General features: G+C 37.6%; 1 protein-coding gene across 5 annotated transcripts in view; it reads left to right on the top strand.

Annotated features, from left to right (window-relative positions):
• Positions 1 to 17,151, top strand: part of Lrrc36 (leucine rich repeat containing 36) — a 42,360-nt gene that overhangs the window by 7,430 nt on the left and 17,779 nt on the right. For 4 of the 5 annotated variants that reach the window (XM_010612233.2, XM_033757854.1, XM_033757853.1 and 1 more), the window contains exons 3-6: positions 6,085 to 6,212; positions 8,677 to 8,728; positions 11,760 to 12,200; positions 15,083 to 15,372. In XM_010612233.2, coding sequence (XP_010610535.1) covers positions 6,085 to 6,212; positions 8,677 to 8,728; positions 11,760 to 12,200; positions 15,083 to 15,372 — 911 coding nt within the window. The remainder of the gene's footprint in view (positions 1 to 6,084; positions 6,213 to 8,676; positions 8,729 to 11,759; positions 12,201 to 15,082; positions 15,373 to 17,151) is intronic. The other variant, XM_010612234.3, reaches the window with a different exon arrangement.

The following is a 17,151-nucleotide window of genomic DNA, read 5'->3' on the forward strand; positions in this document are numbered from 1 at the left end:
TACTAGGTAGCAGGCTGGTCTCAAACTCACAGCGATCCTCCTGCCTCAGCCTCCTGAGTGCTGGGATTACAGGCATGTGCCACCACCTCTGGCCAATTTTTTGTTGTTGTTGTTACTGGGTATCGAACTCGGGTCCTTGCACTTGCGAGGCAGGTGGCAGAACTACTGAGCTAAATCCCCAGCTATCAGTACTTTTTAAGTGTACATTACAGTTACATTTATCATTGGGATCTTGTACCTTTACATGACAGATCTTGGTTCTCATTTTTTCCCCATACCCCTGCTCTCCCTTCACCCCCTTTCCCCTCCCCTATTTACAAAGACTTTGTTTCCATTTTTTCCTCTTCTCATATTTTTTCTTTTCTCTTATTTCCTTTCCCCTACCCTTCCCACTTCCCCTACACATTTAGCCCTTTTCTTCCTATTTCCTATTGTCAGTTATACAGTTTGGATCTTATTTACCCTTTTAGTTTTTCACATCAGAAAAACTATTCGGTATTTACACGTGTGTCTTATTTATTTCACTTAAGAATATGGCTTCAATATGAAAAAAGTTAAATTTCTTAATAAAAGATGCAGAGGGCAGGCACAAGGGGAAAAAATGAGAACCAAGACCTGTCATGTAAAGGTACAAGATCCCAATAATGAATGTAACTATACTGTACACCTAAAATGTACCAATAAATTCAATGAAGAAAAAAAAATAAATAAAAGATGCAGCTGATGGTAAAGGGAAAAAACACAAGATTATTAAGGTTGCTGCTGTTCACAGTAGTCTGTTCATGGTGAGGGAACATACTCCTTTCCTTTCATGATTATCATATCTATAATAGTTATTACAAATTAATATTTGAAAAGTTGGGGATTCCGTTTTTATTGGAGATAAAGGAAAATTTTCAAGACCATTTATTTTGTAACAAGTTTTTTCTGCTCTTAAAATTTTATCTCAGTGGAATCTGGGACATATTTGTTAAAGATCAACACTGAGAAGGAGGGGAAGAAAGGGGTTGAGCACAGAGAAGAACTCTGGAATAAGAATTACCAGGGTGAAATGCCTGGACTGTCCTACCCTTCCTAGCTTGGTCAGTGTTAAGTAAATGCCCCTTGAAAGGGTGTGACATCAGGAGGTTGTCCTCCGAAGCTGACAGACTTTGAAGAGCAGACAGCTGAAGGGCCTTCCTCTGGCTGGGCACTGATGGGGATCTGGGCAGTGCTTTTCTCTGTTTCTACCTCCTGTGGATTGCAGGATCTCTGCCTTCACTTTGCTGCAATTACTGATAGTTGAAGTAGTGAGCTACTAGTTCTTTGCCCCCCGGTATCAGAATTTTGAAGCCAGTGTGGTCCTATCGTCTTGATTATGTGGGAATATAAACCTGGGCTGGCCAAAAAATGTCATAATTACATTTGCCTTTGCAATTAAATGCTGGACATATTTTATGTTTGAATAAAAAGAAAATAAACTTAAGTATAAGACATGAAAAAATTTAAGAATGCAAACTGCTTATTTTTCTTGAATGTGGTACATAACATACTTAGTCATAATGGTGGCAAGCAAATTATGAGATTTTCAGGCGTGATCCCTGTTGGATTTCCCTTGCCTTAAGTTGGCTGCTACATAAAATAGCAGTTTCCTTCCCATATGCTCTGCACTTTAAATGGCTGCCACATGAAATAGCGGCCTCCATGTTAAAATATGGCTTCTCCCACCAAAGGACAGGTTCTTCTTCCCAACATGCCTCTCCCCCCCACCCCCGCCAAGAAAGGTAACCTGATACTTGCTACCTCCTAGCAACTAGTGATGTCACAAGCCCCTCCTAGTGATGTCACAGGCTCCTCCAATTCCTTAATACTGCCTTACTCAACTCTACCCCAGCTCAGGCTAACCCCACTCCATTCCTCTAAAAGAAGCTGTTTGCTCTACCATGTTGCTTTCTCCTCTTTGTTCGGAAACAGAGGGTCAGATCCTCTCCATAATAAAGGCTTGTTATGGTCCTGATCTGATCCTGGGTTTTGGCTCTTTTTACTAACAATCCCTATCCTAGATATAACACCAGAAACACAAGCAACTAAAGAAACAATAGATAAATTAGACTTCATAAAATCTAAAAATTTTAGCCTGGTGTAGTGGCATATGTGTGTAATTCCAGCACTTGGGAAGGCTAAGGCAAGAGGTTTGCAAGTCCAAGGCCAGCCTGGGCTACATAGCAATCTCAAGACTGCCTTGGATGCTTGGACTATAAAATGAGATCCTTTTTAAAAAAAAAAAAATTAACTTTTGTGCCTCAAAAAAGTGGAAAGAACCCACAAAATGGGAAAAAATATTTGCAAATTATAAATTTGACAAAGATCTGTATTCATTTTATTTTTTTCTATATTCATTTTATACAAAGAACTCTTGCAACGCAATAACAAAAAAACATTTAATTAAAATATAGGAAAACAGTGAGTGGTGGTGCACACTTGTAATCTCATCTACTCAGGAGGCTGTAGCAGAAGGATCTCAAGTTCAAGGCAAACCTGGGCAGTTTAGTGAGATCATATCTTAAATAAATACATAAGACTGAAGATGTAGCTTAATGCTGTCTAGGTTCAACTCCTAGGAAATACATACATACATACATAAATGGGAAAGGGATTTGAATAGGCATTTCTCCAAAGAAGATATGAAACTGACTAACGGGCACACAAAATGAAATGACACAGGGAAATGCAAATCAAAACCAAAGTAAGTTACCACTTCACAACACAGTAGGTTGTCTAGAATCAAAAGAACAGATAAGGCTGGGAGTGTAGGTTAGTGGTAGAGCAGATGTCAAGCATGCAAGAGGCCCTTACGTGGTTTTTTTTTTTAATATAGCAAAACATTTATTGGCACATTTTAGGCATACATAATGATAACACTCATCATAGGGAATTTGCACATGTGGGGCCCTGAGTTTGATCCCTAGCACCAAAATAAAATGAAATGAAATGAAACAAGGATAGATAATAAATGAAAATAAGAATGTGGAGAAATTGGAGCTCCTGTACATTGTTATAGGAAAGTAAAATTGTAATGCTGCTGCTTTGGAAAACAGTTTGGCAGTTTCTCAAAAACCTAAACATAGGGCTGGAGATGTGGCTGAGTGGCAGAGTGCTTTATTAAACTTAGAATCACCATTTAGCCCCACAAATCCACCTCAACATATATACCCAAGGAAATAGAAACATATCTACACAAACACTTATACAGGAATGAAAGCAGCATTTTTTATAGCAGCCAAAAGGTCTATTGACTAATGAATGAAAACACAAAATGTAGTATAGCCATGTAAGGAATATTATTCAGCTATGAAAAGGAATAGTGTTCTGATACATGCTACAAAGTATATTTTGAAAGCATAATATTAAGTGAAAGAAGCCAGACAAAAAGGCCATATGTGTATGATTCCATTTATATTAAATATCTAGACAGGCCAAGGATTTAGCTCAGTGGTTCCGTCCCCTGCCTTGCAAGTGCAAGGACCTGAGTTTGATCCCCGGTAACAAAAAAAAAGGGATGTTTATATTAAATATCTAGACGCCGCCTGCCTCACAAGCACAAGGTCCTAGGTTCAATCCTGGGTACCTAAATAAATAAATATCTAGAATTGGCAAATTCATAGAGATAAAAAGAATAGTGGTGGTTGCTAGGGGATGGCTAGAAGGGGAGCATCAGCAGTGACAGCTATGGGATTTTTTTGGGGGGTGATGAAATGTTCTGGAGTGAGATAATGATGGTTGCACAACTTTTGAATCTACTAAGAACTACTGAATCCTATTCTGTGTAACAGTAAAAGTAATGGTATATCAATTATACCTCAGTTAAAATCAAGCTCCCCCCCAAAAAAGAGTGACTACCTGAGATAATCAGATGAGCGAGAGCCCAAGAGTAAGTTTCTGTCTTGAGGGATCGGGCAAGAAGGAATGTCAGTGCCAAGATGGAGTCTCGGAAGACCATGAGTTTGACCTTGAAAATACTGACTGCATATTTGTGCCTCTGTGGAGTACTCTTTGGGTTCTAGCCATCAAAAAAAGATGGGAGTTAAGACATTTTGACTTAAGGCTGTCCAGGTTCAGGTGACAGCTGTAACCCCAGAGTAGGTATGGTAGCACTTAGCGAAGAACTCAGACTGTGGCAGATTTGCTTGAACCAGGAAGTAGACCTGCAGGAAGGAAAAAGAACCTGAGTCTGGAAATGAGGAAGGAAAGCAGGGCAGAGTGTGGACTTGGATACTGCAAGTTCTTGTTTTGCAGAGTAACAGTGGGAGAAGCCCGAGCCCAAAAGATAGCTTACTGACTGTCACCTTTTCTACCAGGAATGAGGTTACAACCAGTAGTTTCTGCTTCCTTTTGTTTTTCTGCCGTACCACTATGATAGAAAACAGAGAACATAAAATTTGAAAGCTTATTTCAAGAAAAGTAGATCTATCATTCCAATGGTGGAAGAGTTTCTTGTATTTTACATAGAACATTCCAACCCCAAAGGGCAACTCAGAAATAGAGATCATCTACACTGGTATTGTGGTGTGTGCCTATAATACCACCCATTCAAGAGGCTGAGACAGGAGGATCACAAGTTTGATACCAGCCTGGACAATTTAGCAAGACTGTGTCTCAAAATCAAATAAAAAGGGGGCTAGGAAAGTAGCTCAGCAACACAGGGCCTGCCTGGCAAGCGCAAAGTCCTGAGTTTGATCCCTGGTTAAGAAAAAACAAAAACAAAAAAGCCCACAAAAACAGAAAGAAAAACAATCAAATAAAAAGGGCTGTAGGTGTACTACACTTGGCCAAAAGGCCAAGAAGCGATAAAAAGAAAGGAGGGCTGCAGATGTAGCTCAGTGGTAGAGTGCTTGACACAAGGCCATTGGTTTAATCTTCAGTACAAAAGAAAAGAAAAGAAAAGAAGAAAGGAAAGAAAACAAAGCATCACAGAGCCTCATTGACCAAGGGGCTGGTCCGACCCACGTTCTCATTCTCACTGACTCTTTGTAACTTTTATTGCCAGAGGCAGTGGATGGGATGGAAATTAGCAGAACACATTGTTTGAAGGAAGGTCCAAGGTTTTGAAACTATCTTAATTCTTGCACAATAGTGCTAGAAAGAATTTCCCTAAGCAATTGCAAAGCACTTAGTTTTATCCAAGTGCCCCTAGAAAACCCCAGATCCAGGATTCTCTAACTAAAAGTATTAATAGACGGTGCACAAACTTTTGTACAAGTGTTGTTACTACCTAGTAGAATTCCTAACTGGTTCTTCTTGATATCAGTTTCCAGGGTGGCCATGACTTGGATGGAGTTTTGGTTTTCCTTTTTATTTTTAAAGCTTTTTCTCTAACTATAGGCAAAAAATACTGGATTCATATTCTTCTCTATGACTACGTCCTGATTAGTATTTTGTTTTTACAAATGAGGAAATCAAGGAATAAAGAGCCAGATTTGAAATGGTAAATCAATGCAGACTACTGATCAGAGCCTTAGAGATGTGTAATGCCAGAGGTCTATTCCCAGCATCTCCGGCTATAGCAGAAGATTATTGAACTGATATTGGAATTCATTAGTTATACACTTAGAATAAATACTACTGTTTGTCTTCCCATTATCCATGGAGCACTCCATAATTTGTTTTGTTTGGGGTTTTTTGGGGGGTGGGGGTGAGACAGGGTCTATGTAGTTGGAACTTGGTCTTTAATTGACTACGTAGCCCAGGCTGGTCTCAAACTCAAGGTGATCCTCCTGCCTCTGCCTTCCAAATGCTAGGATTACAGGCTTGTGCAACCACACCCACACACTTCATAATTTATGAAGCCATTTCATATTTGTTGTCTTGTTTTAACTCACTTCAACCTTATGGAAGATAGGCAGTGTATGTTTTTATTATCACCATTTCAGAAGTGAAGTGAGGTTCAGAGAGGTGACACAATTTGCCCAAGTTCACCTGGTTTCCAAGGGATGACACCAGAACCGGCCTTCAATCTTGTGACTTCCCCTCCAGTATCTTTCTATGAGATGTGCTGCCTTTGAAGTCTGTTCAGAGCTTCATTGTATGTCTTTTCTTTTAACACAGCCTCAAACAAAGGACTTTTTATTCCCTTCTCTAACCGGGAAATAAAGGATTCCCTAACCAGTACTTCCGCAGCCCAGGACAATTGTAAACCAGGTCAGAAATCAGACACATTCCCCCTGGGGACACAGGTAAGGTGTTCACTCTCCTGCTGATCTGCTGACTAGTCAGTGATTAATACTAATAATTCAGTAGACTCTCAATTATTTATGAAGGTCTAAGAGGGTTTGTTAGACAAAGGCAGTTTAGACCCTCTAAAAGGAAAATGGAAGACAGGATGCAGAGTACCTTCTCTATTAATTTCAGTCTCCTTTTCCCACTTTTCACTAACCTGTTAACATATGCCATATATTTCTACATGTAACGTTAGCACATTTTATGCCAAGATTTTAATAGCCAAACAGAGATATAACAGTTATGATGTTGTGCAGGCTATAAAATTTATCCTTTCTACCCAATCTCCTCTTCCTGTACCTCTTAGATTTTTCTTACTTCTTTCTACCTGTTAGTTACAGAGTCTTCCATTTAAAGGGTGGTTTTCTCAAAGCTGCTTCTTCAGGATAACAGGAATAAAAAAAGAAGAACAAAGATGACACAGGAGTGATGGGTAATGGGAGGGTAGAGATCATACAAGATTTGGAAAAAATTAAGATGAACAAAAATGTAGTAAAAAAATTGGCGGAAGAATCAATTTTATAAGATTTATAGTGTGAGTGACTATGATTCAAAGAGCAGAACTTTATGTTCAACCTTTCCTTTTGCCTTTTCTTTTATAAAATATGAACAATGAAATTGTGGAAAATAGCCAAAGGGAGAGAGAAAATAAGCAGTCTCTATTTAATGCACAATTTCAATGATCAGGGTTGTACTAGTAAAAAGTAAGATTTCTTTTCAGTTTGAATATAGAATACTTCCTCATTTGTGGGGGACCAGCCCCTACTAGTCGAACAGTACCTGAAGGAGAGAGTGAGGATTGAAAAGGAAAGACACTCTAGGCAGAGTGGAGACAAAAGACTGTCTGCTCTAATTGAGGCAAACCTGGTTCTTTATATATACATTATCAGCACATTATCTTGTGTAGATACACAAGCAACATCTGCAGAAAGACATCACAAGAGAATGTTTAGACACCATAATATTTTACGATTCCTAAGGTCAAAAGGTATTCACATGCACTTTGAGCTGGAATGTGGCTTCATTAAATTGATAGATTAGTTCCTTGTTAACCACTTCTAGTTTTCTGCATACTATTGTTAGGTGAGAGTTTCATTTTCCCCACATCATTTTATTTATTTATTTATTTGTTTGTTTGTTTGTTTGTTTTGGTACTGGGGATCAAACCTGGGTCCTTGCGCTTGCGAGAACATTCTCATTTTAAAAAGACAGTTTAGTATTTAACTGCTTCCTTCATTTTGGAAATTCTACTTGGGTAATGTAGAAACTTTCTCCTTTACCATTTCTTTCTTTCTTTTTTTTCTTTTTTTTTTTTTTTTGGTACCAGGGATCAAACTCAGGACCTTGTGCTTTCGAAGCAGGCAGCGGGAACCATTGAGCTAAATCCCCAGCCCTCCGTCACCATTTTTTAAAATCTTGCTGTTGATTTAAGGAAATGAAGACAAAGAATACTCCAACCTATTGTTAAAGTTATATAGTACTTCGTATATAAAAAGAAAAAGGTTCTGAAAACAAAAACACAAAAGAAAAACCTCTGCAATTACTTCTTGATGAAAAAAAAAGGAAATTAAATAGCTTGCTGTAATCCTTTTAGTGTAACAAATAAAGAAATGGGACCTCTTTCTCTGCCCCAAAATGACACTGAACACTTCAAGATACTTTTTCTTCTCACATTAGTGTATGTTGACTATACAGATTAATGGGTTTCATTTCGGCAGATTTGTACATGCACCTAACATATTTTAATCGTTTTTAGAAAACAAACCTTGGATGATTCTCATTTTACTTTTGTCCTTGCCCACTTATGCTCGTTAATTTCTAGCCTAATAAAATACATATTATTTCTTTTATCAGAAGGTAAAATAAATGTGGTAAAATGTGGGAGTCCTTTAAATAGAAAAATTAAGTTAGAAAAAATGGTTTCATCTAATCTCTATGCTGCGCTATCTATAGATAAGAAAATTTGGTATAGTATTTTGCTGTTTGATATTCCCTTTACCTTCTAATATATTTTATATTTTCAAGAAGTCTCTGCCTGCTTCAGAGCAACTCTGGAATCTTCTAATGCTATGACTGTTTTAAAATAAGCTTTAGCTGGGCATGGTGGTGCACACCTGTAATCCCAGCACTAGGAAGATCACTGGGAGTTTAAGGCCAGCCTGGACTACATAGTAAGAACTTGTCTCAAAAAAAAAAAGCCACCTGCTTTGCAAGTGCAAGGTCCTGAGTTCATTCCCCTGTACCAAAAAAAATCAAAACAAAAAAATTAAACTTGGACCTTTCCTTTGAAGGTTGATTTCCCTGCCTTGCAGGAATGGACATCCTTGCTGATAGGAAAGTACTATGCAGCCTCAGCCTAGTGAGTTCGTGTCTGAATGCCCTTGTCTGCCCTTCTAGTTAAATTTTCAAACTGTTTTTTAGATACAGGAAATGACAAGAAAGGAGATGCCAAGTGACAGCCACCAGGAAAATGGTAAATATTTTTTCTGAGTATTTTCTCCCACGCTATCATGGAAATCTGGATGCAGTGAGTTTTGAGAGATGATGTCCCAGCCTTGATCAACTAATCTTTCTGCTTTTCTGAGGGGCTACCTTGGATGAGTAGAGATGTGGAAGGCTAGTCTGCTTGAATAGAATTCTGTTCTTTTTGTATTAGCTGACTAGTCTGTATTCCTTTTTCTTTGCCTTCTTCAGGATTTGTTATTTTCCTATTCATTCTTTTTTTTTCCTTCTACCAGTTTGTTAATTTATGCTTTCTCTAACCTACTTTCTATAATTTTAGTATTATTTTCAAAATGACAATATGGGTCCTTATGCAATTTTAAAATAAATCAATATCTTAAGTCTTCTTTTGGGTAGGTTAAAGGTCTTAGAGTACTTTTCTCCAGTTATCTCTCCTGACATATATTATTCCTATGGCTTTTATTTATCTATTTTAAAAACCCACAAGATATTTTTATAGAGTCAATATCCATTTAAACATATCCATGTATTTACCACTTTGTTTTCTCTTCATCTCTTTTTTATCCCAGACTTTCCTTCTGAGATAAATTTACTCTATCTTTAGAATATCCTTTAGTTTAGGCCTGTTAGTGATAAACTCAATTTTTATTTGAAATGCCTTTATTCCATCATTTTTTTTTTTTGTTCCAGTACTGGGGATTGGACTCGGGTCCTTGTGCTTGCAAGGCAGGCCACCGAATCACTGAGCTAAATCCCCAGCCCCTCCATCATTATTCTTGAAGTGTATTTTTTCTCTTTATTATTGTTTTTAATTAGTGTATATTTGCAATACATAATAGGTATGTTTGTGTTTGGTACATGTGTGTAACATATTTGATCATTTTCAACCTCCTCTCCTCCTCTTCCTTCCCCCTTCCTCATGTAGGGTATTTTTGTTGGGTATAGATTTTTAGGCTGGAGTTTTATTCTTTCATAATACTGAAGTTATTCCACTGTGGTCTATCTTTTGTGGTTACTTTTGAAAAGTCAGCCTGAAGTCTCACTCCTGTAGATAATCTTTCTTTTTTTCTTCTGACTACTTTTAGGATTTTCCATTTGTCTTTGGTTTTCTGCAGTTTCACTGCAATGTGGAGATTTATTTTTATTTACCCTGTTTGGTATTTCTTATACTTCTGAAATCTTTGATTTATATCCCATTAATTCTGGAAAATACTTCAAATACTGTTTGTGTCCTACCCTTTCTCTCTTATCCTTGTGGAACTTTTAATTAAATAAATACATGTCAGAAATATTCATTTTGTCCTCTTTTTCTCTTATTCATTCATAATTTTTTCTTTTTTGTCGGATCTACATTCTGGATAATTCCTTCTGACCCACCTTTCAATTAATTAATGTCCTTATCTGTATCTAATCTGCTGTTAAACCTGTCTGTTGAGTTTTTAATTTCAATTTTTTTTTTCTCAGTCTATGTTTGATTTGGCTCTTTTTCAGATTCTGTAGTTCACTTTTTCTAAGGAGAACAGTTCAGGCTTGCTTTATATTTAAGCATACCTGTCTTACAAACTATAATGTCTTATCTATAGTATCTAATATTTTTGTGCATCTTTTCCCCTCTAATGGTTCTTCCTCCCCCTCTAATGATTTTTACTCATATCGCCTTGTTTCCTTTTTGTCTGTCTTTTGGCTATTTGTTATTATATTTGAACAGCTGTTTGAACTAACAACTATTAATCTTAAGTGAGTATGTTTTTTCCAGAACAAAGTTTCATTTGCTTCTGTCAGGTGCCTAGAACACTATCAGTCTGGGATCACCTTAATCCCATTTTAAGGTTTGAGGTTTTCTGACTACACAGATAATGCAACCCTGGATGACCATTCTTTGCAAGGGTTAGTTTATTTATAGTTTACCTTTAATGAGATATTCCCTGTGTGTGTGTGTGTGTGTGTGTGTGTGTGTTTGTGTGTGTGGCAAGGAGAATCTCAAACCCCTCACCTTTGGTGGACTTTGGACTTGTTCTTTTGTCTCACCCTAAAAAGCCTTCAGGTAAAAGGGTTTTCTGTGATAGACAATATATAGGACTTCTTATTGTTTTCTAGAAATTGGCCTAGAAATTCCTATCTTTTTAGTTCTTTGGTGCTTTTAAGAGAATGATTCATCCTACCTCTTTTATGTATTCAGCAGGAGGATAGTTTGAATTATCTAATTTGTCATTACTTAAAATAGAAGTCTCTTGCCTTATGGTTCTTTTTGTTGCCTAAAGATACTGTTCTATAACCTTTCCCTCATTGTACACATTGACATTGATGTTCTTATAAGTCCTTAAGAACGTTAGAGTTGGAAGGGTTATTGTGACTAGGTATAGTGTGTTTTGTTTCCTAAGGAAGCCCTTCAAGTATGTGAAGCACTTAAAGCACTAAGGAACACAAAGCCTTTAATTTTTATTGGCTGTTCTGCCTGCCCCACTATGTAGCTTTTTGGAGATGGCAGATACAGCTATCTAAGAGAAATGCTTTGTATCTGGGCTAGCACTAGACCACGGATTTTTGTAGGGTTTATATTTCCTATCATTTAACTGTCTTAGGGTAGTTGTTCCCAGTGAGAGAACCTAGATAGAGTCTCAGGGTGGAGTATGGGAGTGGACATTGGTTTAACTTTATTGCAAAGAGTCTATGAAATCATAGGCCAACAATTGTCTATAGATTAAATACATAAAAGCATAACTATTGTCATGTGGAGGAACACCATCTTTTTGACATGAAATTATTATCTAGAAAACTCATTCTTCAGTTTTAGGATGAAATTTTTAGGAGGTTCAGTTGATACAAAATTTGTGTTCAGAATGTTACAGGTTTTTTTTTTTTTACTGTTTACACAGTATTTCAAGTTACGTTGTTATCATCCATATGGAAGTCCCTCATCACTTTAAGCTACCATTTATGAAAATTATAAAACACCTCTTCCTAAGAAACTTCTCTGGGTACCCAACTAGACTAAGAACAATTCTCATTATGTTTTGTTCTTTTCCATTGATTGTGAGCAGAATTCAGACTCTATTCGCCTCGTCAGTCCACAGTCCGATCCCCAGAGAAGATGACGAGAGATGGGTACCGAGTATCTTTTTTGGATAATAAGATTTCAGGTTCTTCTCCAGAAAAAGACTTGATACCAAAGCTCGATACTTATCATCTTACCCATGATGCCTCATTGGGTAAACGCCTGGACGTAGGTGATTCCAACCAGATCCATCCCTGTCAGTTACCTTCTGGCATCAGTTTGGAAAATTACAATAGTCATTATTCTCAAATCCTATCCCTTCATGGAAATCTTGGCAAAAGACCTCAGAGAAACAAGGACTACCAAGAATATAGCACAAAGCCTTTAAATGACATAAAGGCCACTACATCCCATTCCTGTGGAGACTTACTGACTTCTCTGTCAAACTCTGACTCCAGTACTGGAAGGCTTTTAAAACTTAGCTCAGGTAATAACTTCCTGTTAGTTTATAGGTTTGTTTTCTTTTTTTCACAAGCATGTAAATAGAAGACATAACTGGAAATTTTGAAAATAGCATTTCTTGAATTGCTTTTTCATTTATTTAATTCTATTTCAGGGTCACCAGTGGCCCATGGAACTTTCAGAAATGTATAGGATATGAGTTCAATGTGACAGATATATTAGAAAAAAATTATAGAAATGTGAGCTTCACTACTACATATTATTTTAGTTAAGTGGCATCCTAGGACATATTTCTGGTCTTCTTTGGCCACAGTCACTACTATTCTGAATAATTTTCAGAAGAAGCTAGTTTCAGTGTAAGTGGCAGAGACTGCTCTCTAGTGATTTATTGAATAAAACTCACTGAACACCTACTATGTGCCAGATACTACTCTAGCTCTGCAAATAAAATAGCAAAGTTCCATATATATATATTTTAATTATAGTTTTTAAAGTCCCTAATTTCATGGAGCCTACATTCTAATAAGGCAGATAATAAATATCATGTAAACATGTGTCACGTTATGGCAAGTGCTGCAAGTGTAGAAGGAATAATAAAGAGCAGGGGATATGTTAGACTGAATGGTAGGAAAGGCTTCTCTGATGAGGCATCACAAAAGGAGAGACCTGAGTGAAGTGAGAGTATAAATTATGCAGCTATGGAGGACAACTTTCTAAATAGCGGGAATAGTAAAGAGCAAGGTTCCTAGGGTGGACCATGCTTAGCACATTCGAAAAATGACAAGGGAACCCTATGTGATTGTAGACAAGTAAGTGAATTAATTACATGCCTTAAGTCAGAGAGATGGGCAAACTTCTACACTGGTGAGGTCAGTAGTAGTTGCAGGATTTGTAACATTGGAGTGACATAATCTCACTTAAAAATTACTCAGATGCTGGATGTCAAGGGGACAAGAGAACATTTAAAAACTCACTCAAGAGGTTAGCACCCAATTAAGAGTTGGTGATGGCTTAGGCTAAAGAGAGAACTGTGGAGGTGACGAGAAGTAGTCAGATTTTGTAATATGTTCTGATGGTAATAACCTATGATTTGCTTTATGGACCAAGGATGGATATGAGAAGAAGAAAATCATTCTAAGTTTTTTAATAATTTAAGAATGGAGTTATTTACTAAGATGGAAAAGAGTGGGAACATGAAAAACAAGTTTTAAGATAAATATTTATTCAGTTTACTTACGAAGTTTTATTTTGGACATCTTAAGTTTGAAATACCTATTAAAACTTTCCAGAGTTGCCAACTTGGTAATTGGATATATTAGTCCAGAGTTCAGGGAAGAAGATTTGGCTAGAAATACTAATATGGACTGGGGATTTAACTCAGTGGTGCCACCACCTGCCTCACAAGGACAAGGACCTGAGTTCGATCCTCAGTACCCCCCCAAAAGAGAGAGAGAGAGAGTACTAATATGGGAATTATAAGAGTAAGGATGGCATTAAAACTGAAAGGCTGGCTGAGCACAATGGTGCACACCTATAATCCCAGCTACATGGGAAGCTGAGGCAGGAGGATCACAAGTTCAAGGCCAGTCTGGGAAACTTAGTGAGACCTTGTTTCAAAATTTTAAAATAAATGAAAAGGCAAGGGATGTAGCTTGCTTAGCATGCATAATCCCTTAGTTTCAAAACAAAATTGCTAGGGCCGGGGATTTAGCTCAGTGGTTCCACCACCTGCCTCGCAAGCACAAGGACCTGAGTTCAATCCCTAGTACCAAAAAAAAAAAAAAACTGCTGAGACTGAATGAGACTTCACCTAAGGAGTGAGTATAGATAGGAAAGAGATCAGAGGACTAATCATAAGCTACCCAACAGTTAGAAGATAAAGAGAAATTATCATGGAGAGTGAGAAAGAAGCAGGTAGGAGGAAAAAAGGCAAGAGGGAGTGCTATCCCGGAAGCCAAATGCAGAATGTGTTTGAGGAAGGACAGAGTGACAGTGCTGAGTCAGAGATGCCTATGATCAAGGGAGTGAGCTGCACTGAGAATATTTGACAACACAGAAGACATTAGCAAACAGTTTCAGGGGATGCTTGGAAATAAAAGCATCACTGGGGTGAGTTCAAGAAAAACTTGGAAGTTAGGCAATAAAGGCCTTTGAATATATGCAGCCAACCTCTTTGAGGGGTTTTTCAGTAAAGAGGAACAGAAAAATAGAACAGTAGTTTGAGGGGACATTAGGTCCTGAGAGCCTGGTGGGAGTGATAAGCAGAGGGAGAATTGATGATGCAGAAGAGAAAGAGGTAGTCAAGAAAAAATGGAGTCTGGTCCACCAGTGGAGGAGTTAGCCTTACTTATGTGAGGCATAAACAGTTCATCTGTGATAACAAATCATATAGAACTTATGCGTACAAATACAAATGAGCTGGTAGATTTAGCAGTGGACATTTTCTCTGACTGACTCTGTTTTCTCAATGAAATAAGAGGTCAGCACCTGGGCAAAAAAGAGGGAAAGGGATCGTGTTGGAGATTGAGAAGAAAAAAGATTTTAAATAATCCTCTGAGAGAATAAAAGAGTAAGTTGATCCAAGAAATATGAGATGACTGGGCAGTAACTAAGGGACCAGATAAGATATTGGCGATGAATTAAAGTGCAGAAGGTCCAAACAGATGCACATTGTTGTCTAGCCATGCTCCGCTGCTGGCATAGGCCTGGAGCATATGGGAAGCTGGATTTAATCAGAGTTGAGGTTTTTATCAAGCAGCGGGAGAGAGAGAAAGAAAGTGTCCATAGAGTCGAGGGTATATGCTCGGTCGGGAGTAGTTATTACTTGGACTCCAGACTATGTATTGATGAAGTGAGATATAAGGGTGTTGAAGGGCAGGATTATCTCCCAGCCTATTTCCTCCACAGATCTGCATGGCACAACCCATTTCAATAGTGACCCTGCTCTGCTGGCCAATGTAGAGCAACAGTTATCCAGCAGCCTTGGTGATTTAACACCAGCACATGGTTCTTTACCAAACAACTCTGTCCTGGGAAACTCTCTGCGGACATTGCGGTTGCCTCCTGGGACCTCAGAAGACAGAGAGATTCTGACCAAGAGGTCATTAAGCCCATCAAGGAGAGGATTCAAGCGGAAGGACAATATCCTGGCCAATCGGAATCTAAAGCATGGTTTCCGAGATGGTACAGGCAGCGAGGCAAGTCTTGGCATGTTTGTGTGTTTGCAAGAAAAACATCAGGTTCAAGACTGGAATGGGGTTTTGCCACCACTTTCTCATTTCTGTCACATTGGGGTTGTTCCTGTTTCTACCACAGGGGGATTGTTCCTGTGCTACTTCCAGAGGATAAACATAGTGGGCAAGTACCTTGATTGGAGGTGGTCCACAAGAGTTTATCAGCAGGAAGGAACACAAAAATTGCAGGCAGCTCAGGGTTGGCTGAAGATTAATCTCTTATGATCAATGTTTAGAATCTCATCATGTTTACAGTTTTTTCAGCCACAAATAACTTTCCTAAAATAGCTCTTATAAAAGCATTGCTTTGCTTTTCTGTCTAGAAATTCAAATGTGTCTAATTTTTTTTTCTGGAGTAGCAGCAAGAAGATAATTTTTTGTTTAGAAGTTCAAATTCTAATTTTTTTAGCAGCAGAGAAATTAATTAGATTTTCTAAGGAGTTTTTAATTGAAAGTGGTTCAGAGGCTAAATGGAAAATTCAAGAACCATTCCCACATATACAAAATATCTCATTTTTACAAAATTATAGTGTGATGGCTTTTACACAGTAAAACGTCATTATCAATGAGTTCTTACTCATGAATTTTGCCCCTGATTTTGCAAACATTTCTTACAGAGAATGCCTTCTACTCTCCTCTCTTGTTTGTTAATTTTTCCCCAGATCTTACCACTGTCATGAAGCCTTCTCCTTAGAGGAACCATAGCTCTCAGGGTACCGTCTTCCTCTGGACCTGTGATCCTTTGTCATATGAATCAGTTGATCATGTACTGCCCTATAACAGTGATAGCAAACCTTTTAGAGCTTTCAATGATACAGACAGCCCACTGTGGCCCATATGCCATAGGTTCACCGCCACTGCCCTATAAGGAAGCAAGATATTTTAGTCAAAAAGAGTTATTTCTAGCCAGTTATGTTTTTAGGTTTTCGGAGATCATTTTGCACATTGGGCTAAGTTTCCAGGAATTGTTTTGTTGTTGTTGTTACTGTTTTTTTTGGGGGGGTGAGATGTGTTTTATTTGGGTTTTTGTTGTTTTGTTTTTTGTTTTTAACTCTTTAAATATTTCTTATTTAGTTTTCAGAACTTTGGAGAAAGTAGTTATAATTTTTGTGCACCAAAGGGGGCAGTCTTGTAATATTTTCTTTAGCTTTTGGTCCATTCTCAGCCACAAATGCCAATTTTATCAGACAAAAACACTAACTGTGGGTTGATGTATTAACGGGAATACTTATGATATTTAGGAGGTCCTATTACTAAGATATTCTAGGAAATTTTTACCTCTGTATTATGTTATATTGTTAAAATCTCAATGCACTTTTCTGGAGTATCTTAACTCCTATTTCTTTCTTCCTGTTATATATTATTTTCTTTATAAGGAAAGCTTTGAAAGAGCTATTGAATATAAATATAAAGACTTTTTTTTTGTATTAAGGATGGGACCCAGGACCTTGTGCACAGTAGACGTACACTATACCACTGAGTTATATATGCCTCCAAGCCCTAAGTATAAATATAAAAGACACATACTAATCTCTGAAACATATGTCAAAATTTTTCTAAAAAGAGAAATTTGAAAAATTAGGGCCAGAGATTTAGCTCAGTGGCACTTAGCCTGCCTCACAAACACAAGGTCCTGGGCTGGATCCCCAGTACTGGAAAAAAATGAAAAATTATTTTTAAAATCCTATAATGCACAAAATTAAACCATACATGCATTTGTGATTTAAAAATGTAATTTTTGGC

This window comes from Fukomys damarensis, unplaced genomic scaffold (assembly GCF_012274545.1).
Source record: "Fukomys damarensis isolate Sample0158 unplaced genomic scaffold, DMR_v1.0_HiC HiC_scaffold_32, whole genome shotgun sequence".
Classification (NCBI taxonomy): Eukaryota; Metazoa; Chordata; class Mammalia; order Rodentia; family Bathyergidae; genus Fukomys; species Fukomys damarensis.